This window comes from Branchiostoma belcheri, unplaced genomic scaffold (genome assembly GCF_001625305.1).
Source record: "Branchiostoma belcheri isolate BF01 breed outbred unplaced genomic scaffold, Haploidv18h27 scaffold319, whole genome shotgun sequence".
Lineage (NCBI taxonomy): Eukaryota > Metazoa > Chordata > Leptocardii > Amphioxiformes > Branchiostomatidae > Branchiostoma > Branchiostoma belcheri.
Window position 1 is genome coordinate 100,333 of NW_017803931.1, and position 27,446 is coordinate 127,778.

A 27,446-nucleotide genomic window follows, 5' to 3' on the forward strand; every position below is an offset into this window, starting at 1 on the left:
AAGGTGAAACACATTGCGAGAACGGAAATACGAATTACAAATAAAATATGGCATTTTCCCATTCCTACAATTATAATACAATCTACTTATCTACAGAGCTACAACTAAACATGTACACATACCTTGGATCCAGGTCTCGAACTGACTTACAGAGCGATTGTCACTTCCAAGCTTAACTATGCTAACAATAGTCCCTCACCTGATTGGTTGCTCTCACCAACCAATCAGGGCCTACCTAACGCGCTAATATATGCATAGTTCTCTATAACAACTGTTTCCACATGGTCATTTACATATTAGCCTAATTACAATAGTCATAATGTTACAACATGTGTATGATTCTAAACCCAGCAAAAATTGAGCAAACTGTCCACATGTACAAGAAAATTGTTTTACTACAGTACCGTTCGCGTTATAGTTACCCTAACGGCCGTTAGTAACGGGGTTTTTTCCCATTAGTTTTCCGTTATTAACTGGTTACTTTTCCGAAAGTTTTCCGTTACTTTTCCGAAAGTAACGCGTTTCTTTTTCGTCAGACTTCTCCATTCATATGCAGGCGCGGTAACATCACAGGAATCGTGGGAGGAGTACTAATTTACCTCATGCTGGGCGGGAAATTACCGATACACACCGCTGGAACAGCGGAAGGAACGTTGATCTAGCCGCATTTTACTATATAACAGTAACGTTTAAAACGTTTAACGATCACCGGCGCATCAATTAGATCGACATTTTCTTTTGTCACTGTTGCCCAGGCAAGCGTTTCTATTGTTTGTCAACTTTATTTTGCTGTTTTTCTCTGTTTGTTTACTTATTTTACCACCGAATATGCAATCCTAGATGATCTGAAGTTATAAATGCCCCGGTCCGCCGTACATAATAGGCGGCGGGCGTGAGGTAACGTTAGGGATGTGCAAAAACATCGCGAATAATTCCTATAACACTCGAAAAAAGGCAGCATATTTACACGTGCCCACCAACATTTTTATGGCTAATTATTGACCAGTTTTGGGGAGTTTTGTTATGTCCTTGGAGTTTTGTTTAGAGTGGGATGAAAGCCGTGCCGCGACTCCGACTCCATGCACTTCCGTGTTACATTACGTTGTATGTGACCAACAAAATTACGCCAAAGGCACCACAAATCCACATGTACATATATTTTTTTTCCCGAAAATTCTTTTGAGTACGCATTCCGTCACTAGGATGTTGCTAATTAGTCGTAGAAATAAGGCAGAAACCAGCGTAAATGTGGCTTTCTCGAGATCGAGCTCTCTGCACTTCGCGCGCCCTGGCGCCCCAGCATGCAACGGGCTTCGTTCTAGCCAATCACAGCGCAGGTCATCTAAGGTGAACCAATCAGAGCGTAGCTACTTGCATATTATAATGAGCATGCTGCACACAGGGCGGCCGCGGCGAGGGCGACCGGCCCTGAGTGCGCGGGAAATGTGTTTTGCAACTATATTTTTACGGGGATTTTCTGACGTTTGACGCTGACTTTGGCACGATATGATCGCACTACCATGTACACGCTACCGTAGGCGGCAAATGAGTGGTCATTTTTATATAATCGTCGAGAAATTTTGGCGTTATGCACCCGGAAGTGAGCCGATCTCAGTTTGCGTTCCCTCGATTTTTGACAGTTTCCCCCCTCAAAATACGAAACAAAACTACCGCTATTAAATAGAACCATGTATTACAATTATCATTTCAACATGATAGATCTATTATATATTCCTTTATTTAAGTATGATATCATCATGGTTGTGGAAAGTCCTCAGGAGGCGAACCGAGTCCTTGCGCCGGGAGTGACGGTAACGTTACAATCATTTTACCGTGAGTATTAAAGCCGCTACTACTAGTAAGCCGCGCGCCTTACAAAAATTATAATAATTTTTCTTTTGTGTCAAAAACCGCCGTGAATTTAAGGCATGAGTTACCGATTTATATTTCTTCTACGGCAGATATTTCTTGTTTCGTCACGTCCCATGACGTCCTGTGAGAGCGGTAGGCCGCCGCTGGTACAAAATGTACAAGACATCGTCTGCCCACTGCTACACTTTGTTGACATACATTGTATTACACAACGTAATTTTCCGCTAGAAATAACTATAGAATAGCATTAAAAGATAGCACAATTCGCTTCACACAGTCGACACATGGATAAACCACAAAGTTATTTTACGAATCACATGTCGCTTCACACAGTCGACACATGGATAAACCACAAAGTTATTTTACGAATCACATGTCCACTTGCCTCTGGTGCTGTTATTTTTCAAGGGGCAACATCGCAACACATTAGCGGACGCCCCAGGAGGTGGCAAATTGCTATTGTCTTGTCGGCGCGCAAAACAAACATGAAATCCGACCCTATCACATTAACGCAAACGGTAACGCGTTAGAAATAATTTCTGACGATTTTCTAACCATTTTCTGACGAAAATCTAACCAAATACTGACGATTTTCTAACCATTTTCTGACGAAAATCTAACTCGTTAGTAACGGGGTACCCGGTTAACTATAACGCGAACGGTACTGTATCTGTCCTTCTTTTAGAAAATATTTTAGAAAGTACCTCCTAACTTCCCAATATTAATTGTTTATCAACTGTTGTTCTTCTGATAATCTCACGGTAATAACTGTATGAAGATCATTGAGTACCTTAACAATATTGTCCACTGCGTCAAAAGCTGCATCGCTGTAGCACTGTGCCAGGTGCTGGGGGAAGGTGGAGGTGTCCAGAGAACAGAACAGCTCCACACATTCCATTGAGGTGATCTGGAGTTAATGGTCCGGGAATAATTTTCAGTTAATAACTTAATACAGTCATCACGAAATTATAATATAATGCTATTTACAGAACAATAACAAGACTGACAATGGCAATGGTGGTTGTTGTCAGGGTTTTTGTTTGCATGGCACTGCCAACATTGATTTCGTGATTTTGGGGAAGCCTCACCGTGGTCTGTCACATGTCAAATTATAACAATTTAGGTCACAAGTCTCTGAGAAAACCTGCCCTACTTTCAAATTCTCAGGAGAGGGTAGGAGTAATCTACTGATTTTTAACTGCATTGTATCTGTCTAGACAGGTAACAAGGTATACATAATTACATACATTTACTTTCCTATCGTTATTAAAAATGTTATCACCGGCACCAACTGCCAAGTCTACAGAGGCGCCCAGCTTGGCAACACAGACCACAGACTGTTGATCGCCCTCATGAAGCTCAAGCTCAAGAACGACCCTTCCACCAAAAGGCAAGTTTGCTTGGACTCCTCTCGACTCAAGGACCCGATGATCCAAGAGACCTACATATGTGCTACCTCCAACTGATACAAATTTGCTTTAGCCTCAGATGCATTGCCAGACTGGGAGCACTTCAACACAGAAACCTAAGAAAACCTAAGCGGCCCAAGAAAACATTAAGAAGGAGCAGACCCTCCCCTAAACAACCTTGGATCCCACGAGAAACCCTTGACATCATAGACAGTCACCAGGGTGACCTAAACGAGTACCGACATCTCAACGGTGCCTGCAACTCTTCCATCCGTGAGAGGACTGATCAGGCGGGAAATCTAGAAACCGCGGCAGAAAGGAATGACCAAATCTACAGTCTCCTTTTAATTGCCAGGCAAAAGCTGGCCCACGACAACGCTGTTTCCTCAGAGAGGACAGCGCTGCATCATCTCCACTGAAGCGGAACACTTAAGCCAGCTTCTAAAACATCCTCCAGTCGCAGAGGACCCCACTCTGACCGAGGCTGCAAATGCGACATATGGCGCTAATTATAATAACCCTGCGCTAATTATAATAACCCTGACTGCCCTATCACCCCTGTTACTCCAGATGAGGTGAAGGCTGCTCTGAAGAAACTGAAGAATGGGACGGCTCCGGGGATCAGTGTAACATCACAGCGGAGATGCTGAAGGCAGGTGGTGACCACATGATCCAGTGGCTCACACAGATAATTAACCACGTCTGGATTCTAGTGAAGCTTCCAGATGACTGGAGATGGGGTATCATCTTACCTTTTTGGAAGAGGAAGGGAGACCAGCTGGTATGCAGCAACCACAGGGGCATTACCTTACTGTCCATCCTGGGCAAGCTGTTCACCCGTATCCTACTGTCAAGGACCCTCCCTGCCATCAGGAGCAGGCGCCGTCCACAACAGGCAGGCTTCATGCCGAACCGCTCTACCACTGACCATATTTCTGCACTACGTCTGGCCATTGAGAAGGCACGGTCCTACTGTACGGATCAGAAACCTGGGCACTGAACAGCACGCTGGAATCATGACTAGACGGATTCGACAGCAGAGCCCTCCGGAAGATTACTGGCTTCCGCTGTCATGAACATGTCAGCAACAAGGAACTCCAAGACCTGACTGGACAACCTGCTGCATCGTGCCTTGCAGCTTTGCCCCTGAACGGGCAGGATGACGGCGGGGGGCCCCACATACCAGATGGATGGACGCTGTACGATGTAACCTACAGTAAGCAACATCAACATCCAGCTCCCCCAGACACAGCAGCTGGCTGAAGACAGAGGAAAGTGGCGGGCCCTGACGAAGCTAGTCAGCTCTACGCATCACATGCAAGAGGACTGAGGAGCAGGCAGCAATATACGAATAAACATCGATAGTCATCAGCTTCTTTGCATCTGAACACTGGTAATTCTATATCATTACCATGAAGTTAAAAATCCTGTGTGCATCACTGGCAGAATTACTTGGTATTACGTAGAGAATTACATTAGGTATACATACATGTACATGTATACTGTACAGTTCAATAGATCACTCCTACATGTATTAGCACCTACTGTACCCTGAGTATTTAGTGAACAAGCCCGCTGCCCCAAGCAAAGTAGGGCATTCCTACAGGAAGATTTTCCCAAGGGTTTCCAGGAATTTCATTAAATTTAAAAATAGTAGGGATGTGGGCATAGATGTGTGTCAGCAAAATTCCAGAGCTGTGAGACATGCCTGTGGACATTCCCTGCCTGTGGATAAAATTCCTGTACAATTCCTAGAATTCTTGCAAACTGCACACAATACTGAACCTTTAGGCTCCCCCTGAGGTGTCGCCAAAAAAGACAGGCAACTACATTATGTTTTTAACGCAAAACATGTGAGTGTCTAGAGATACCCTGGATGCCAAACTCGCTGTCCGGGCCGCAAAAGCCCTTCGCCCGCTGGTGTAAATTACCGCTACGGGGGAGTCTAGCCCGGGGGGCCGGACTTGACACCAGACTAGTTCTAGGGCCAGCCAACTCCCATCGGGCTCAACTCCCCCGTAGCGGTAATTTAGGCAGGCGGGCGAAGGGCTCTCGGCTGCCGAAGGAAAACGGCTAACGGCCCGATACTAGTTTGGCATCCAGGGTAGTCTAGAGATTGCTACATGTAGCTGTATCACTTTCAGGAACTTTAAGATAACCACGGACCACTCTTAGACTAGTAATGTTGTGCACAATCATTTGTTCTCAGACTGGTAAATACTTTGCTTTTCTATTGGATAGCAAAATTATTGATTCCTTACAATTTACAAAAGTACCAAACAACTTATATTCCTCATTTGAGATGAATGAGAGAGGTTCTTAAGGCAAATTTACCAATTACTAGAGCATACAGAACTCACAGCAAGGAGCCGCTGATGTAACATCCCCAGTAGGATTTCGTTCCAGAAGCTGTTCACCTCTTCCTTTCCCCAGTCTACACTGAGAACACCTTGCCATACCTAAGAAAGTAATATCACAATTGTAGTATGATGGCCATCAAGTAAATGTTGCCTCATGACGATGTGGGCAACAGCAAGATATGCACATAATTTATTGTTATTGAAGTATTGAGTGTTCATAATATCAAAAGACTAAAGTTGTTCAATCACACTTACCATGAAACAAATTCCTGTTATTACTTTGTTTTCTGGTGGATCATTTTCTGATTGGTGACATACATTATGTAGTACTGAAAAAAGCCCAATGGGCATATAATGTACAAGTCATCAAAACTTACCTTCATCAATGTTCGGCAGGAACACAGCCTAACAACCCACATTACACTGAAATGGGCATCTATTTCTTACATGACAGTTGATAACCTTAAAGAATGGCACAATGTCATTTACCTTACTCTCTTCCCCATCCGCATAAGAGGAGACTGAGATTTTCATAATCAGGTGATTATCCAACCACGTCATCATGAAGGAAGTTGCCTCATTAACGAGTTTCTCCATACTTGTCAGCGTGTTTTGTGCCTTGGCTTCTGTTGCAGAGTGCAGGAGTGTCCAAAGATTATAAAAACAGGCAGCAGCCAGGTGTACTGCACCAATGAGGATCGGGTGATGATCAAGGTCTGTGCAGACATCCAAACAGCTCAGCAACACCTTGTTCGCAATGCAGAAGGTTTGACATTCCTCTTTTCTTGTTGCATCATCCCTACAGCAGGGGAAAATCAGCATTAAAATGATCACAGTCTGCAGCAATAAACTACTAGTAGATGTTTAGACTTAGAGGGTTGGGAGCTTAAGAGCTTCAAGTCCGACAGATGTGGCTGCATTGAAAAGGAAGCTTCACTCACTTGACCAACACTTTATTGTAAGATATACAACATGTAATGCCTTGTTCGTGGATACTGTCATGCGGCTGTGCCACATACCTTGCTACTAGACCTCGATAAGTAACTTAAAGGGTTATGCCCCGCCCCAAGGTGTATGAGATAATCCCTGGTCAGGTGCGATAACCACCAAATAAACCACAGAGTGAGCGTACCTGACCAGGAAATATCTCACCATACACACCAAGGATAAGGTGGGGCATTAACGTTATTATCATTATCCTTCATAACATTCCTCCGTTGCCAACAAAAACTGTCACATTCTACAGTATGTTACATGAAGCAAGATGGCATGGACAGAAAAATAGATCATCTATTACTATTAGGTAATCATCCTCGGTGACCATGTGACATTGGTCAGGAACAGTATCACTTTTAGTGGGGGTGCCAAATATTACGTTTAATAGTTTTTTTGTTTAAATTTCAATATATCTTTTTGCTTGCATTTTATTTTCTTATAAATTATTCAAAATAAACTACATTTTAATACATTATACATCACTACTACCTGTCCCCTGTACAATGGCCCAAAACGTGGTTGATAATTCTAATAACCGACCAGTTCTGAGGTTACGGCCCGATAGCCAATGGGAATTCCCATGCAAGAACTAAACGGCTGCAACAGTCCTTCCTGCACTACACCATCAGACTCTATAACAACCTGCCTTGAACCCACACTAGTACTGGACTTTGCATAGCCTGATAAAGCAACTTTGTGGATATATGTTGTAAATAATTTTTTATATGTGTCTTTTGTATATATGGTTGTTTATATGTATTATTTTTTCTATGTGAATACTGTTTAATGCTTCAAATAATGTGACAAATTGTACCTAATTCAGGGGGATGCGCTTCTGCTCCCCCTGCTGTTGTACATTTGTTAAATGATGAGCAAATAAATAAAGTTGGGAAATGGAGCCTTCTGATTGGTCAAAGTCTTCTGGCTATAATAAGTATATCTGGACTCACGCATATGAAAAGACAAGGAGAAGAAGTGGGCTTGGTAATAATTTCAACAGTTGCAAAACATGAGCATCTGTGTGAGAGGGTGGGAAATATTTAGATGCGCTTGAGGGAGCCACACCACTCGACTACTGTCGTGTCAAAATGTATAATATTATGTACAACTGGGTCACATGCAGGGTCAGGGGTTGTGCTACATTGTACATGCATCTAATTAAATGATTTGAGCTCTCACCCAAATATCAGACACATTTCATTGAAAAATAATGTAAATTATTGGGTTAATAATGTATGTAAATTGTAATCTATGGAACATGACCTTGTTGACGTGGTGCCCTCCATGTAAATTGTACAACAGTCATGTACATGTACAATGTATGTTGAAAATTGTAATAAATAAATACAAGCAAGAGGAGGTACTGTACAGTATCCTATTTATCATGCGCAGTCCTCGGTCCTCCGGAATGAGTGATGGGGATACTGCCGTCTGGAGCCTAAAGTAACATAAAGGTAATGGCGGCCTTCTTTTTAGCAGTTTAGGCTCCGTCTGGCGGACGGAGAACCTCTGGACTGCTAAGTACAGATAGATCTTAGTCCGCTTGCCCTTATATAGATTGAGATCATCACGTGATTCCTCTGGACCTATTACTGCGCATGACAGAAGTATTACACAATATATACAGTGCGTTTGCATCTTAACTTCTTTTACTAGTTTTAGTCAGTCTGATAAGTTACTGAAGGTACATGTATAGACATTCAATATGCAAGTGCATGCAAACAAATAAATCATTATATTCATAACGGTTACAATCATTATTTTTCTAATATAGATGCAATGATATTTCCATTGCAAATTTTCTACAAATACATGTAAAATGATTGTGAAACCATGAATAGTATCATAATGATGGAGGGGTAAATATTTAGCACTCTGTTCATTTTGATACCAAACGCTACAAAGGCCTGATCATGATTTACACAGGAAAAAATACATGATTGTGTCCTACATTGTGTCCAAGGTTGACGTGCGGTGCCACACGGCGCAAACTGTACTAATTTTTTTACTTTGTTTTTGACAAGTCATGTTTAGTACTTTACGAATCTACTAAACATGTCATGGAGGTATGTGGTCGCGGGACTAGCTAATAATTTTATACACATCTGAACAACAGACGTTAAACCGGACAGAGTGAGAGAGAGAGAGAGAGAAATGAAGCTGGGCTCACCCTTTGTCTGCAGTATCATCAGTGACACTACTACCAGCAGCAAGTGCTGTTGCTGTCTCAAGAACCTGAAGAAGTGACTGGAACTCCTGAATATAGGAGAAACAATGATGTCACATACAGATAAATGTGGGTTAATGGAAAAAGGAGTCCAGTCCGATTGGCGGAAAAAGCAGTCCAGTCCGATTTTGGGGTGGAGAAAGCAGTCCGGTGGTTTCTACAAAATTCTACGAAAGACCATAGGTACAATTTTTTCTTCTGTGTGTACTTCTAGTTTCTATGGGGACTTCGAGTTTCTATGAGTACTTAGAGTTAGTATGACTACTTAGAGTTTGTATGGGAACTTGAATTAGCATATATGTGACTCACTGTATGCCGCCTTAACCCGTAATTCAGGCAGTCTTGGGTAAGGAATAGCGGACAACCGATTTACACCTCTTGGGACCACCAAAAAGTAGTTTCTATACAATCATACAGGTCACCTATCCACAATAAACAAAAGTTAATTATTAAGGGATTCTTTCTTACTTCCGGTACTTACATGCTTGTCGTTTGTAATGCAAAGTCTGCCATATGCGGCTTTAGCAGGGGCCGGCTGGATGTTGGGCAGCTGGCAACCGTAAAGCGATTTAATCAGGCTACTTGCAAGCAGGATCGGCCCTGGAAATTTCGTCAGTTGACCGCTTCACCTTTTGACTAATTATTATTACTTATATGTAAGTAATAATCCGGTGGCATGATGATGACGATATGTAAGTTACAAACTGTAAGTTCCCATACAAACTCTAAGTACTCATAGAAACTCTAAGTACTCATAGAAACTCGAAGTACCCATAGAAACTAGAAGTACACACACAAGAAAAAATTGTACCTTGGTCTTTCGTAGAATTTCGTAGAAACCACCGGACTGCTTTTTCCACCCCAAAATTGGACTGGACTGCTTTTCCCGCCAATCGGACTGGACTCCTTTTTCCATCAACCCGATAAATGTAGTACTAATATTATCATGCTGTGGCCAATATTTACTTTTATATAATTAGTTAGGTTGATTAGGAAAAAATTGTCTATTTCTAGGATACATTTTTGTACCTTAGTACTGGATGAATGTACTGTCACAGTGATGTAATAATAATGGGCAATTTTGATGAGACAATGTGTTTATTCTCTGAATCTGCACAGACCAATAGTCTGCAAGGTCCATCTCTTAATCTAAAAACGAATGCTAAAACAATCATACATTGTAGCTGCTTATATAATAAGCAGTATGAACACTCCAATGCCATTATGCCATTAAAAAACCTATTACCTGTCTATCTTCCTGGAGTGATAGGGAATACCCAGTTGCAACATTTACAGCGATGGCTGCACACAGAGTTGGCAGGCTGATTGGCTTCAGTGTCAGGAGGTCCAACAGTTCCTTGTTTGTGAGAATGGCTGCACATGATCGCTCAAGCAGCCTGTCAGCTTCAAACAAGGCAGGGTCAAGCTCTTTCATTACTGCAAGGAGCAGTGAGTTCTCTGTGGAACTAAAGGAAACACATCTATTTATTTAATATCTATTTCAGTTTTATTTAGCCAGGGTGGCCCATCTCAGTGTATGACACTCATGGGGCCCAGTAAGACATGCACAAGGCCAGGGCAAGTAATTTTTATGGATGACATCAGCGTGCGCATTAATTTTTGCCTGATTTTGGAGAGAAAAAAACAAGAACTTTTGTTGCCCCCAGACAGTGGTCAACGTGCCAAAAAATGGGCAAAGATGTCTGTTGCCATGCCGGAAGGTGGATGGCAGATAACTATGAAGAGAGATGAGACACTCACTGGACAAGGCTCTGGTTTAATGTTTTGTCTAACTTCTACTTTGCACTCATTCTCATTCAAATTTGCAAAATGCTTTTAAAATAACTTATATATTATAATTATGACCCAAATCACAGACCTCATACTAGTATAATGCTTTCTTCACTTTCCCACTACACTAACAACAGCACTAGGTTTGATTGATGACTGTGTAAGAAATTATGTCAGCAGGTTGGATTAATATTTCTCCCTCCAAAACTTTAAAAAGCAACCTAAAATATACTTATAGCTATTTAATTACGACAATACAACATGTAGTTTGCTGTCTAGTGAAGCCGGATATGGCCAGGTCCTCTGAAAGATCAAGTCAGATCGCTCCCGTCACTATTCTTGTACATTATGCAAGGTGGTTCATACAATCATGTACCTGTCGCCAAGTTCTGTAACCTTTGTTACCGCTCAAGTAAGATGGTCGTGAAGTTTAGATAGAACCACATAAAAGACAACAAATTGCCATTTTGATAACTTTTGGCAAGTTTTCTGGGTTTCTACGAGAAGAAGAAAGAGGTGCTTGCTGTCATTTGTAGCCACCTTGCTGAACAAAATGTTTTACAGAAATGACTGTAACCTCAGTTTCATTTGTTTATTATTTTGTATGTTATGTTAAAACCATTTCTGCAATGATTGAAAACTTTATTTTTCAAAGTTGTTTCATTGAGAAATGGATTTTGTAATAGTTGGCAGTAAACTTACATTTCTTGACATTTCTTGTGTTCTTGTTTAACAAAGTTTATTGTGTCATGTATGTACAGAATCTTGACTTTTCGGCCCGCCTAATGTTTTTTTCCACCGCATTAGATTCGGAGTCTGCGGAGGATGTCATCCATAAAATTTACTTGCTGTGACATAATGTGTACACAATCATTACATAATCACAACACATAAAAAATATTACACAAAATACATCATGTACATTACACAAACTTAAACCCTTGTCCTGTTTCCAAATATTATTTTCCCACAATATTTCCAAATAATTTCATGTCTTAATCAAGTCACAGACCCTTGACTTTTTTTGCCCTGCGGCGGCGTAGTTACTTCCACATTCGTTGCGTTTCGCTGCGGTGTGATGCGTTGCACAAGAAACACCCCCAAATCGCACATATACAGGGTACTATATACTTTATGGTACTGTATGTGCAACCCATATATATATATGGGCCCCGCAGGACAAGGGTTAACAAAGCTATCATATCATTATGAATCCATAACTCCTAATCAATATTCTGGATAGGTCGCAAAACGAGGTCAGTGGTCAGCTCATTTCATTATATGCCTTGAATGTTGCAATGTTTGTAGCTGTTTTCAATGTCAGAGAAGGTCATTCAACACAAACACCTCTGTGGCTAAACTTGTGCCTTCCACATTCTAGGTGAGCCTGTGCTACATATACATGCACATGTCGTTGTATACATGTACAAAATGTATATATTGTAGATTGGCTTATACTGTGATGATGAGACTCTGATACGTATACTAGGATAAGGGTCCTTTTATTGTCAAGGAGAAGCAAATTAAATCATTTTCCTGGAATTATTACCTTTGAAACACAGTAACAAACTTCATTTTCTCACCTATCTCTGATGTCGTCCTTGAATCGTCTGTACTCCAGTCCTTCTAATCCCAACCATTCCGGCGAAGCTTTCTGGAAGTCTGTTGTGGGCACTACTGGTTTGAAAGGCGACGACTCATTCCTCAGAAAGTGGAGTACAGGCAAGGCCAGCAGCCACCTTGATTTCAATGCATTTCCTGACATAGCAGTGTTGATGAGGTTTACTACCGCATCTGTGACCTCCCTACAGGAAGATAATTTAAGAAATTGAAATATTCCAAAAGTAGTGCTGTACATCATAGATGTAATATGGAAGTTCACCAATAAGAGTACATGTACAGTTATTGTACATGTACATCACTTCGAATCCTTTACATTTGTTTGTTTACATGTTACTAAACTCTCAACACAATAGGGAAGGCCATATGGACATGTTTATTCCTTCCAAAACAACCAAACCTTGGTTCAATGATGATTGCAAATTTGCAGTTCAAAATGCAAACAAAATGCTTTCAAAAGATTGCAAAATGTCCAGACTGATCATGAATCCTGGGCCTTGTATACTAAGTCTAAGGCGGAAGTGGGCGAATTTGTGAACCAACAAATTAAATTGGTGTGGCCTTAGAAAACAAATCATTTTGTCAAAACCCAAATTTGCACTGTTATCACATCGACAAAATTATATGTGACAATTGCTCAACACATACTAGATACACGAAAGATAATTTGCACAATGAACAATTCAGCAAAATCCTTAAACATCACTTACTTCAGCCTTCCATCCTGGTAGAAGTGAAGAGAAAAGGCCTCAACTTCGTGGCAACTTTTGTCCTTTACATCAGGCCTGATGAGGAGCCCCTCAAACAGGGTGTGTACCTGTTTCTCAGTCAGGGCGAGACTGAACCTGTTCACCAGCCAACACAGGGAGAGGGCAGACACAATTCGTGTCTGGGCTTCCTCTGGGCTCTCCTTCTTGTGCTCCGTCTTTTCCAGTTGGTCCAGTTTCGGACTGATGTACTCCATCAGTACCTGTAATAAAGTATTATTGTTTCTTAAAATATGTTACAGTGTATTACTAAAATTATTTCATGCTTAGGCCACACCAATTTAATTTTTTGGTCTGGGTTTCGCCCTGTCCATTTTTTTCTGATTTGCAAAAAAAAAAGATACAAAATGCATAATCCATTATATAAATGAAAGACATATTTTGGCCCCAACGGTTGAAGAAAGTCCTATTCTTCCTACATTGTAGTTGTTAAAGTTTTTCAATGTAACTTTGTTTCATCAAAAGTTAAAATCTATGTCTGTTTTATTATAAACTAGCCTGGTACTATGTTGACTTCATGGCTCATTTTGTAACATTTCCGGCCTTCATGGGGTGTCTTGGCTTGTTTTTTTATTTTATTTTGCCCTGTTGCTTCATATTTTTTCTGGAAAAGTCTAAGAAACAACAAATTAAATTGGTATGGCCTAATAGGTATACATGTATTATTCAATTAAGTTATTCTGAAAGGAAAGAAATATTATAATTATCATAATACTCCCATAAGAAGGACAAAGCAAATGACTGAATCAATGAAAACACACTCTTACTTTTGTGATGGAAAACTTTCCAAGCTCCCACTTCCAAATACGATAGTCAGCCGAAATCGGGCTGTTCTCCATCCAACGGCACACATCCTCAACATGCTTCATAACATCACATGCTGGTTGCTCTTCAGCATCTTCATCACATGTGAAGCCTTTCCATTGTGGTAACCATGTGTGGAGGGCAATCTGGCGATCATGGGCAACTTTCTCCTCCCTACTAGTCCAACCTATGAGTGTCTTAACCTTTTCCTTAACTCCAGATCCATGCTCCATTTGCATTGTATCATGGTACAGGTGCACTTCACCTACAGTAACAGATAATGAAGTACTTTTGATTATACAGATTCAACAGTCAGGTCAGATTTACAGTTAGTGGAACATTCATCAATGAGTGATGTTTTGAAAGGTAGAAACACATACCTCCAAATTTTCTATTATAGCATCTAGTTGTTTTCTATGACTACATAATCAATACTAGAGGTCAGAGATCTCATGTCTTCATCAGAGGGACATTGTTCTAAGATAGACGAACATTTTTTAATACTAGAAATAAATTTGGTCTAGAGTACAAAAGAATCTCGGAACTCCTTTTTTTATTCTACAGAACACCCCGAAAGGGTTTGCCACAGATTTACAGATGCACTGTCACCATTTTAGGCCCCCCCTAAGTTATTTGATTTTGTACTGTTACTGGAAAAAAATGTTACCAAAAATTCTGCTTCTGTATTATGATCAGAGTGCCACAATAGTGTCGCAAAATGTAATGAGAAGATGTGATGAAAGGAAAGAATCAGAACAGGGGGACATTTATTGCTGTTTTCGTTTGTTGTTACACTATGTTCTTTTATTCAATTTGTCCTAACCTTTGTATTTCCACAGTTACATGTAGTAATATGCTCCAAATCTATGCATCTTAATCATTTTTTTTGGCCGTTCCGTTCATGTATTTTATGGCGCTTTTGCAATAAATTTAAGGTCTCCAGTGGACGTCATCCATAAAAATTACTTGATCTGGCCTTACAATTTAGGGAATGACCTGCCTGAGGCATGTCCAACTTTCCCTCCCCCACAGTATTTATAGGACAGCCCCTCCATTGTAAGCAATTGATAACAGATGGGGAGAGAACAGCTGTCTGCCATCTGAATCAATGCAGAGGTTGGTGGGGGTAAATCATTATAATCTAACACAAAAGGTCCACTGCAGTGACATTGGGACCCCCCGCGAGGCCCGCTTTTGAACTTGACTTTGGCCTCTACAATGGTGGCTTGCCTACCTAAAATCATGAACATTCATTTAAATATACTCTGACTTTTTTTTTTTTATTTTGCTAACAAGTGACAAACACAAAAGGTCCACTGCAGTGACATAGGGACCCCTACGAAGCCCAAACGTGCCCCTGACGTTGGCCTCAACAATGGTAATCTGCCTGCCAAAAATCATGGACGTCGAATCATGCCTTCAAGAGTTATTCCGCTAAATCCACAGTCACCCACAATACGGCAAGACAATTCCATAGTCTTTCTGACGAAGACAATTATAAATTTTAAACCAAATGTACCCGTTGACACATCTTGAGCTCTCAATTATAATTATAAGTGTGTATGCTGGAATACCTACATGTAGTATAAAATTTTAACATGCTAAAACGAGCGGCCCCACATATAATAAACACTTACCTCCTGCTTGGCACTCTTCAGGTGTAAGCTTGAAGCATCTGTTGAAAATCAAACTTTTGCTCATGTGACAGTGGATGAATTCCCACTTCACACGTTTCTCAGGTTTCTCTTCTTGTTTTACAACGGCATACTTGAAGTGCACATCTTTGTTGCTTATCTTCTTAGGATTCATACTGCATTTGCCTTCTGCTACCAGATAACCATCTTTCAGATTCCTGTAGAAAAAGTAAGGGTCAGAGAATCTAAACATGCATAATTTCAATACTTTTCTAAGGGAAATGCAGGAAATTATTGTTTAATTACATGGGAAACTTGTATGACATTGTGTATCATTTAGAAAATGTCCAGCAATTCTAAATGAAATCATTGCGGTAGAATGTGTGCATAGTATGGTATACTGAAATTGTGAAATACAGTGTTGAATGATTTTATCAATTCTTATATCAACTAGAGTTCCCCGATCTCATACCTTCGCCAAATGATGTTAATCTTTATGACTGACAAATTATACATTAGATTATTCCCCCCTGATTTAACAAATAGGAACCTAATTTTCATGAATTATATCATTTTATCATAATCTAAACCAAAAGGCAGTCTTATATTAACAAACAATGCATTCTAGTTTTTCCTAATAAATTATGCAAATGAGGTCCTGATTTGAATAAATTATGTTTAATGATGTTCACCTCAACTTAACTTTCAAATACCACAAGTATGAAATTCCAGGCAGTTATCATTACATAATTATAAAATTTTCTCATTAATTATGCAAATTAAGTCATTATTAACATAAGCAATATCTGCCTGTGTTTCTCTCGTTGTCAATTACCAATGTCACAAGCTTCAATTGTCCTATCATGGAATGCAGCTGATTTATAGAATTTCCCCATAAATTATGCAAATTACATCCATATTTGCATAATTGTCACATAATTATATTAAGCATCGCGTAAGCTACCTACATACCAAAAATCATGACGATCCGTCAACCGGTTCTTGAGTTATCCCCTTTTGAATATTTTCAAGAATATATCCCTGCAGTTCCAGAGCAAGCCGCTAGGGGGCCCAAACTCACGTCACTTCTTCCCCAGCACAAGAGCTACCTACCATCCAAATTTCATCACCATAGCATGTCTAGATCATGAGATATCAAAACCGGAAGTTCAGCTGCAGTACTATAACAAGCCGCTAGGGGGTCCAAAATCTAATCATTTTGAGGTCTCATCAAGACCTACCCACCTACCAAGCATCAAGACAATCCATCAAGGCCTTCTCAAGTTATCGTGTTTACAGACAGACAGACACACACACACACACATACACGAACGCCTCTGAAAACATAACCTTCTTGGCGAAGGTAATTATGATATTTCTTGAGTCAGAAAATTGACAGTTACTTACCGTGTAATTTCAAGCACAGCAAGGCTCTTCCAGGCAACTATGTCACTTTTGACATGAACCCTCTCCACCTCGAGCTCTGGCTTCATTTTGAAGTCAGGGGAGACAAGGACATGGAAGTGCAAGGTCATTGTTGATCCTCCTTCATCCTGGCCAGTCAGTTCCGGTTGGTGTAAAGTCTTACTGGGTGGGGACCTGGAGAGGAGATATAATTTGGAATGTACCGGGTATAACACATACAGTCGCCCCAGTAAGAAAACATCCAAATATATGCAAAAAAAATCGGACAAATTAATAGTACTTTGAAAGTAACTCGTATGGGCTTGCAATTGGCTCTCATCTTGTAGAATATAACGATGGATGTTTCAATGTGTTTCAAGTACAACTAAAACTGTGTGAAGTTTGGTCGCGGCGTGACCAAGCTATCAAAGGTTACAGTCATATGACAGCAATTACGAAAGTTGTAAATAAAAGTAACAATAAGAACAAAATTGTACACCAAAGGTTTTCTGGTCCTGAGACTGTACTCACTGATTTTCCTGTTCTTTCTTTGTCATGTCTCCAGCTTCTCGTCTCTTTCTGTTCTTACGTTCCGCCTTCTTCTGTTTTCTCGTTTTTACTGGGTCATCCTGAGTGTATAACCATACAAAGCAAGTACATGGTGTTTTTTTCTATATATTATATAGAAAAAAACACCATGTACTTGCTTTGTGAAATATTTTGATCAGATTAATACCCACTGATACTACTTGTAATAGAAAATAAGCGAAAGTGTTGTTACAGTAACAGATGCAAAGGGTGACTTTTTTTTCCTAAAATTGTTTTCTCTCTCAAAAAAAAGTAACATTTCAGATAAAAATCAAGGGGAAGAGACAAACACATAGGCTACAATATTGACTTCAGTAACTTAAAAGATTGTGCCAGGTATTATTTCAGTTATAACAAATTTCAATGTGACTAAAATACAAACAACCCATTAATTAAAGAGCATTGACCAATCAGAAGCCCCCATTCCATATTGATTATGACGCCATAATGTCACAGTTAGCATGATACAAGTATTGCCAGGTGTGTTTTATTCTCACAAGTGTGCTTTGTTGCACAATAAAGCATGGCCCGGAGCAAACCATTTGCAGAGGAGTGGACTCTTTTTGCTGACATTTGTAGCACGTTTCCTTGTTGAATAGAAATGTTTACCGTCTTGTCATCACCCACTTTATTTAGCAATACATAACAAAACGATCTCATACCTTCGCCAAATGATGTTAATCTTTATGACTGACAAAGATGATTCCTTCTGATTATACAAATAAAATCCTCATTTGTATTTTATTTATATTATAATATTGTATTATAATATTGTAATATATAGTTGATCATATTCTCCATCAAAAGACAGCCTTACAATGTATCTTAGCAAAGAAAGCCATTCTATCATTTCCTCATAAATTATGCAAATGAGGACCTTATTTGAATAAGTTTTGTTTAATGATGTTCACCTTCACTTAACTTTCAAATACCCCAAGTATGAAATTCCAGGCAGTTAGCATTATGGAATTATAACATTTTCTCATTAATTATGCAAATTAGATTTTAATTTACATAATCAATATCTGCCTGTGTTTCTCTCGTTCTCAATTACATATGTCACAAGCTTGAATAGTCCTATAATGTAATGCAGTTGATTTATAGAATTTCTCCATTAGTTATGTAAATTAGATTCAGATTTGCATAATTGTTGCATAATTATGTCAAGCGTCACTTGAGCTACCTACATACCAAAAATCACGACGATCTGTCCACCGGTTCTTGAGTTATCCTCTTTTGAATATTTTCAAACAGATAGCCCTGCAGTTCCTGAGTAAGCCGCTAGGGGGCCCAAACTCATGTCACTTCTTCCCCAGCATGAGAGCTACCTACCATCCAAATTTCGTCACCCCAGCATGTCTAGATCATGAGATATCAAAACCGGAAGTTTAGCTGGAGTACCATAACAAGCCGCTAGGGGGTCCAAAATCTAATCATTTCCAGGTCTCATTAAGACCTAGACTTACCTACCAAATATCAAGATAATCCATCTAAGCTTTCTCGAGTTATGCTGTTGACAGACACACAGACAGACACACCCACAGACACACGGCCAGGAAACCGTCTTGGCCAAGGTAATAAAGACCATGTCAATACCATGTATGTGAATTTTGAGGGAAAGACAAGAAAACATATTTTGCGCCACCCCCACTAGTAAGTACATGAGGGTCTACATGGGGAGGTCCTGGCAACGGTTAACGATAAATTCAGCAGGGCCGATAACGCTTAACGGTAAATTCAGGAGGTCAGTAACGCTTAACGGTAAATTGACAGCCATTTTTATTCGAGCTTCACTTGATATGGTATCTAAATTTGTGAGAAAAAGTGATCGCTGACAAAACTAAGTGTACTTTATGAAGCACGCATTAAATTTAAAGGTACTTCACACTAGTGTTCCCTGTGTTCCCAGCCGTCGCAAACAGCAACAGGAGAGACAGCTTATTGAGCTTGTGACTCCTCATTATATTTCTGAATTGAATCATATCTAATTCGAAATGATGAATTATTAATCATGGTGCACTCTATGATATCACTATTGTCACCGACGTTACCGTAAACGTGACATGATTAAAGGCATCAAATTCTATTTTAGGGCGGCAAATCAAAACAAAAAAACTCAGGATGAGGACACCTGTCTGATATTGACATTTACTGTCATTTCTGAACACATTTTCGTCATCATTTCAAATTCTAAGCATTTGAAATAGCCCCAAAACAAGCTACGTGACGCGCCTCTTATTTACGGGTAACGCCATGAATACAATGTAGCTGTAACGAGCAGCGACAGCCTACGGTACAAAACAAGCACACTTTTACCCCAGAGATATGTAATTTGGGATAGGATTCAACTTACTACATACTACATGAAAAGAATTACCAGAAAATTGACTTTGAAAATCCAGTTTTGCCACTCAGTGGTACGTCCACTGTTCATTTTGCCTGTCGAAAAGAGCTAGCTACATGTAGGGGAACGTTCCCTGTGCAGTGAATCTGTAAATTTTGTACATGGCGTCTGTAGTCCCAGTGTCAAGACCAGTGGAAGAGTAGCTTTTCAGTGAGTTAAAACTGAATTACGATCACTTTAAAGTTTCCAACTTTATCCAGCAGTACCGTTCGAATTGTCTATGAGTATCGTTTACCTGGATATCTAACCTTCATCAAAGTTCACTGAACCATATGCATGAACACGCACACGTACAGTTTGTGTTATCTAGATTACAATTACATTTAGGTTTAGTTCGTAGAATCTTAGTATTTCTCTTACCGTAGTAGACCGGCCGGTTCAGTCGTATCAACGTTATTTCGTTCCAAAACCAGGCGTCTCTCACACCGTTCGGTCTAGCCTTAATGGCACTTCTTATTCCAAGGCTATATTTACCTGTAACGTTACACCTGCCAACTGACAATATCTCCCATCAGCCTTTGCGCGAAAGTGTCTTTTGTGCTGAGGCACTGCAGTTGATTGCCCTTTGACATTGAGACAAAAAATAAGCAAAGGTTTGAAGAACGTAACTTTAGATGAGTTTGCAGAGTCTGGCTAGAGTCGAAGGGGGTCAATGTAGGGGGGGGGGTCCGGGGGCATTCTCCTCAGGGGAATTTTGTATTTCTAAACCTTCAATGACGCATTTTCCTGCCTTTTGATATAGGCAAAATTAGACACAACATTGGTACATAGGAAATGCCACGAGAACAAGGTCAATAGGGTTCAGCCCTCCACAGAGCCCTCCATATGTGACAGAATATCCCTGAAGTTCGTCCAATGAGCGCTATAGGCAATGGCCATCTTCGGACGAGATTCTCGTGCCCATCGCAGCATTTGTTTGCAATGATTTGCGAAGGGTTCTGGTTCTAGGAACGGGTGGGGCTGTTCTATGGTATACATCATCCGTCATGGGGTACGTGTCTGGCTTGAATGCTGAAGCCACAAGCGGACGCTCCGAGAACTGTTTGACGTTTTGACTACGAAGCCTTCAAGGTTTAGGCGTAACGAAGAATTATTCATTAACGCTTAACGCTAAATTTAGGATGACAAACAACGCTTTACGTAGAAATAAAATGACAAAGAACGCTTCACGATGAATATACTAATAACGCTTCTTAACGTTGAATTAGAGCGAGCCAGCAACGATTTACGGTGAATTTTAAAAAATAGCCCATAACGCTTAACGGAAAAAGGCATGCAGGCCCTCGTACATCTCCAAATGACCTCAGATGACTTCAAATGGAAGCTTGTTCTATTCTTTTGGCCCAAAATAACCACAAATGGAATGCCAGTTCTGTTCCGAAGTTGCGGTGAACTCATATGAACTCTGATAGAACAGGTAAAATCATCACACTAAAGGGCATACAATTTTAGACAATGGTGTGTCAGACTTTGTCATAGAAGAACTGATTGATGCCAACTTAGACTCAATATGTGGGTCCTTGAAATCAGGAAAGATGCACAGGAACAGTGGCCAGCGGACGGGAAGATAGAGGACTGACTGTAACGGTTTGTTATATAATTTAGATGTGTGTTATACAGGAATGTGTTAACGTTACTCTCTACTGTGTAAGTTTTGATAGGCTATATGATAATAGCGCTAATGGCCCGCCCTTTCTCGGTGAATATGGTGTGATAAAGCCTTGTCAGTTGCTATAACCACCTCATAAAGCCACCTCATTCGCTGTCGCTCACTCGATGGCTTTATTCGGTGGTTATAGCAACTGACAAGGCTTTATCACACGTGCACCATATTCACCTCTGGGCGGGTCATTAACCCTTAATTATGATACCAATAAAATTGAAATGCTACAGTTCCTGAAAATTGTCCAACGTGATAGTTTATATATTTTCAATGAACAAATAGCTTTGGACCAAAACTCTTCAGATGTTAGGGAACATCAGAAATTTGGCACATACACTGGTAGAGCCAAAAATGTCTATAAAATGTTAAACGGACAATAGACATGATTTAGACATTGCTGAACAAAGGCCAGTCGGAAGAACATTAAGTAGACATAGTTACTGAGAAACGACATCAAAATAACCCCAGGTGGACATTTTATATCCATAGTCTCTTCACACGTCAGGTAGGGACACCCCTAGGAGACAGTCCTTTGTTTAGCACAATGCGCACTTATAAGATATTAGCATCTGTCGGTTAATTAATTGTGTCCTGCTCTGTAAATTGTCTTGGCTTTGTGCAGTGCATTTCATATGCATGTCAGTTTTCACACTTTTTTTTCTAAAGACATTCTGACAGACACCTCATGAACAATGGAAAACACAACAAGCAAGTCCTCCCTGTAAAGCCCCTGTTCAGACATTCTTAGAAATGTTTGAAAAATGTCCGGAATTTTCGAGAATGTCCAAAAAGGGTCTATTGTCCGTTTAACATTTTATAGACATTTTCGGCTCTACCAGTGATAATCCTTCCAATTCTAAGACTTGATTTCTGCCGCGAGTAAATCTAACCAAATCTGAATGATGTTACGGTGAGCATGATTTAGAACCTGGCATCCCTGCTTGTAAATAACATTCTTTCCAGAAGCAAACAATACATTATTGCAGGTTAAATGTTTCCTTTTATTTGCTTCTCAAATGAAAAAGTTTCACAAGCCGTGGTACCAGTATACCTGTTATGTTTTACTATTTTCAGGAACTGTTGCATTTCAGTGTGATTGGTCTCATATTGTCTTTAATCTTACTTGATCATCAGATGTAGAAGGGTCATCCTGACTGTCTCCCTCATCTTTTCCATCTCCCATGCTTGTCTCAGCAGAAGGCATGTCTTGGGTGTCCTCACCAGGCTGACCAGTCTCCGGTACTGAAGTCTTCTCCTTCCCTTGTCTTCCATGTCTTCTCCATGGGCTGTGTCCTTGATGGTATCTAAGCTATGCTCATCCTTGGGAGGGTGGTGAATGATTTCTTGTACGTAAGCTTTGGTCTGAGTTCTTTCAGCAACTGGTTTAGCCTGCTCTGATGCCTCTGACCCAACAAGAGCCTGGGACTGTGGCTCTTTGTCCTCTGCCAGTTCCTGTTGAACCCTTTCCTTACTTAGTTTCCCATCCCCCTTCCGTGATTCTTCGTCTTTGTCAGACTTATCTGCTACAGTCTTTGTTGCATCACCTGGTGGCTTAGGAGGACACCTCGCCTCTAGATCACCTGGCAGCCCTTTACTGGTTTCTTGAACAGGACTCTCCAGCTGGACGGACTTCTGCACGCAATCTGCCAGCAGGATGGCTGGAGAAACTGGGCCTTTATCAGGCAAAGATCTCTCCCATCCTACATGTAGGCTGCTTGTACTATCCTTCAAGGACTCTGGTCCTCCTTTGTTGCTGTCTGGCTCTTCTGTAGGTTTTGCTGTTTGTGACAAAAGGGACAACTTCTTAAGCATGAGCAGCACACAGCATTTTTCCTCACATACGTGTAGTATTACAGCAGCACGTTGGCAGAATGTACTGCACCTGCGCAAAACCCATAATGTATTGTGCATAGCACTTCGGTAGAACGTCTCATATAAGGTTGTATTCGCTCATATAAGGTTAGCATTTCGACAGTAGTTTCCAAAGGTTGTATCAGAAAAGATATCCTCTGCAACAGTGAAAATTCTGTTGCAACGCTGACCAAAAATCCAACAAAAAACGCAAAAATCCAGGGTTCTGCGCAGGCGCAGTACGTTCTGCCGACGTGCTTATTACAGCTGGATAAACATTTAGGCTTCTTGGAGCAATTTGCAGAACATATTTAACATTCAGTCAGTATTTAATCTCAATTTCCCTTAACACATGTACTAGTATATTGTAAGGAGATGTTACATTAAAGCTGCATCTACAAATTTTTTTTGAATGTACATAAAAAATTGCAGAAAAAGGCCAACTATCGCATGAACTAATCTCCAAGCAGATGTTGGGAAGGCTAAATTGTTATTTTTTCTAGCTGTCCATTTTGATGTCAAAACATGGTGGATGAACAAGACAAGCTGCTGGGGAAACTTAACAATTTAGCCTCCCTGACATGACGTCTGCTTGGAGATCACTCAAGAACCATGTAAATGTATACTACTCACCTGCTAACACTGCAGATGCTGTACTGGATGTAGGAACAACGACCCCTCCTCCATCACCAATGTCCTGGAATTTCTGTCTCTTCGGCAGCCGTGTCCCACACTCATGACAAAACTTCTGCTTGGCTCCCACTGTCTCTCCACAGCCCGGACACTCCATCTTCAGTCAACCTGTAACACATTAGTCACAGTTTTGAGGAACATCACACAGTACTCTTTTCACGTGCTCCAACTCACGATGTTCCATTGTTCCATTAGTGTCAGAAAGTGCTCAATCTCCTTTTGATGAATGAAATTTGAAGAAATCATCTAAAGAAAATGTATTGAATATTTTATACTGTTCCACTTTACAAGTGGCATACACCCGGTGAGACGTTTTTGTGAATGTAGCTTCATGAATGTGGTACGATAAACAGTGTGCCCTAACTTTGTACGCTTCAGTCTGTAGTTTTGCTGTCTTCAGAACTCGGTAATGAACTGAAGTGTGCAGAAATGAAAACTAAATATTTCAGCTTTCTTTTGATGGTAAATTTGCAACTGTGTGTATTTTTCACCTCACGTGAGAAGAGTTGTATTGAATGCAACCAGTCCGTATTTCAAATAAAAATTGGCTTACACTATCAATGTTAGCCTGTGTATACAAGCTCTCGGCTGGACGTTAATGACCCCCACCCCAAGAGCTTGTGGCAGAATAGCTGTAAGTCGGGCGGCCCGTTCCCTTTCCTGGAGTCACCAATAGGAAGCCAGTATTAGGAATTAATGTGGGAACCGACCGGGCCATCACGTGGTACGGCGCCAGGCAGCCGGAGAGGGGCGGAGTACCGGGCGGGGACGAAAAATTTGATCGACTGCGGGTGGGAATTTCTCAGAAAAATGGCTGCGACTAGCCCGAAACCGAGTTTCTGAGTGTGCATTCTGGAGTCAGTGTGTGTGGACTTTGGGAGTCCCTGGCCCCTAGAGCCGCTTCAGGAAAATACGATAAAATTTTTCGTTAAACAGAAAAACGACGTGTTTGCGTGTCTTCCTACCGGCTATGAGAAGACCGAGATCGTGAAACAGTGCAGAGCAAACGAAAACGGCGGGTTGACGACATTCTTGTGCTTTGTTCACGATGTTGACTCCTGTCAAATTATCGATACTTAATTGCTGGAATCTAAAATGTTACTGGGTTCTCCTAAGCGGGAGTTGTTTATTGTTTTGATCGGTAAAACGCAGGGTAAAATACGCTAGAAATTAATTACTTTGTGGGTAAAAGAAAACTCACGCCGAGGGCGAGGTCCACACTTCCGGGTTCAGCGACGACAAAATGACGCAAAAAACGCTAACAATCCGCACAGAAGTATATAATTTCCCGACTGATTCTTGAAACTATGCATTTCTTCACTAGAAATTAGAATATCGATGTGTGGTTGTGGAAAACAGCATTTTAGCGCTTATATCGAAGAAAGAAAAGTTGTTTACACGCGCGTCGGCTCGGTCAATCTTCAATACCGCCGGCGCTGCCGGAAGCGGACGCTTCAACTAATCAGAGATGCGAAATGTGGACATAGCCGAGTGAAAATCGTGACGTAAAGACAAATCCGTGGATGAGATTCTTTTCTCTCGGTGTGACTCCCATTTCCCACGAGGAAGTTCCAGAAACTTTGGAAAATAGAAACAGATTCGACTCGCGAGCGGGTGGCCGCGCCTTCCTCGGCCAAACTTCAATTTTGGGACATGAAAGGCGCGCCGACGTCCATCACTGGTTAGCGACCGACAAGCCCATAGCAACCATCTCTGTTGGGTGCCGCACCGTCTGAGGGCCGTTCGTGACGTTTGCATCTCATTAACCATATATGGCAGACCAGGGCCGTCGACACACCGCCAGCTTTACGCGTGCTTGACATCAAGCTTTTGGGGGGCGGCAACCTAGGGCGGCGGCCGCCAGGAGCGCGATTTAGTCAGGCTATATCAATGTGGTCCCATGGGAATCATGGGAAATGCATGATGATGTTTTTCTCGGGTCGAGTTTTAAAACTCAGAGACCCAAATTTTTACTGTTTTATGTTTTATGTTCTAATATGTATGTGGCACTTGTGTGACTGCTTGGTAAAGAGCAATTATATTTCTAATGGCACGAGTCGCAGCTACGAAGTGACCCCCATTATATCTATAGTGCCATCAATATTATTTGGTGAAATTCTGTTCTTCAACAAAACATTGACTATAATGATTATATAGTAAGTTTATTTCCCTTTTTCTTTAGCAAAGTCAGTGGCAACAATAACAGCGTACATAAATGCATAATAAGATAATAATAAATAATAAATAATATATTTTACTGATCTTATTATGCATTAATGTACTTGATACTTGATATCAAGTATCAAGTACATTAATGCATAATAAGATCAGTAAAATTTCCGTTCAAAGTTAAGGCACATGCAAAGTTAGGGTACCCTCAGTTGCATTGTATGTCTGATATTTTGACGTAACACAGGTTGATTGTAATGAACACTCTGTCACATAGTGAACAGCATATTGAAAATGTATGATTGTGAAAACAGTGTGAAGACTGGTGACCAAAAACAATACCTCCCGCCTCCGGTGAATTATAATCCTGATCTTCCCTCAACCCCCTGACCTGAGACTCTGTCAGCAGTCAAAGTTGATAAATCAACAAGTAGACACAAATCAATACAGACGACTTTAAGTTATTATTAAATAATTCTGCCACCTCTTAACTCCATTTACGCTCACTTCCATCTGCAGTTATTACAGAACTCCGTGAAGGAATTACAATGTATCCCTCCTGCAGCAGTAGTGTGGTCAGTCAGTTTTTCGCACTCGCAGCTAAAACACTCAGTTCCCTTTGTTTAATCGGCATGTAAAAAAATATGTCGTCTACGCAAGTAGCTGCAGGCATGCCCGTGACGATGAACATATTTTTATTTTTACCGTTTACGGTACCTGTTTTCGTGGTCAATGTAATATTTCAGAAGCACCCCTACATTTAAAGGGCATATGGGACTGGCCGCAAAATAGCTGTAACAGTTGTCTTGAATATCAGTTGGGGGGGATATGCGTTTTCTTCAAGCAGATGCAAGGGTGGGTCGTTAATTAGAAACAGCTGTACGTTGCTCCTGTTAAAGTATTAAGCTGTTTTTGGCGACGTCTCAGGGAGAAGCCTAATGGTACAGTATTGTGTGCAGTGTGCAAGAATTCTAGGAATGGTACAGGCATTTTGTCCACAGGCATGTGGAATGTCCACAGGCATTTCTCTGACCCGCATCTATGCCCACATTCCTGGAACCCTTGGGAAGACCTCTCTGCCCCGGATGGCCCTACTTTCTGTGACCCCGGGGCTCGTTCACTATACACTCTGGGGAGGAGTGCACTATCTGTCTAAAACTTAAGGCTACCTCGAAATCATGAAATCATGGCAGT

The 27,446-nt window shown here is 40.8% G+C and overlaps 1 protein-coding gene across 1 annotated transcript in view; it reads right to left on the reverse strand.

Annotated features, from left to right (window-relative positions):
• Nucleotides 1–27,446, reverse strand: part of LOC109474771 (E3 ubiquitin-protein ligase RNF213-like) — a 122,127-nt gene that overhangs the window by 85,245 nt on the left and 9,436 nt on the right. The window contains 14 exon segments of the mRNA XM_019775133.1: nucleotides 2,663–2,779; nucleotides 5,642–5,740; nucleotides 6,131–6,440; nucleotides 8,808–8,893; nucleotides 10,111–10,330; nucleotides 12,239–12,460; nucleotides 12,986–13,245; nucleotides 13,810–14,111; nucleotides 15,484–15,698; nucleotides 16,888–17,079; nucleotides 17,416–17,513; nucleotides 22,663–22,803; nucleotides 22,806–23,317; nucleotides 24,024–24,191. Of these exon segments, the coding sequence (XP_019630692.1) occupies nucleotides 2,663–2,779; nucleotides 5,642–5,740; nucleotides 6,131–6,440; nucleotides 8,808–8,893; nucleotides 10,111–10,330; nucleotides 12,239–12,460; nucleotides 12,986–13,245; nucleotides 13,810–14,111; nucleotides 15,484–15,698; nucleotides 16,888–17,079; nucleotides 17,416–17,513; nucleotides 22,663–22,803; nucleotides 22,806–23,317; nucleotides 24,024–24,180 (2,931 nt within the window). The 5' untranslated portion in view covers nucleotides 24,181–24,191.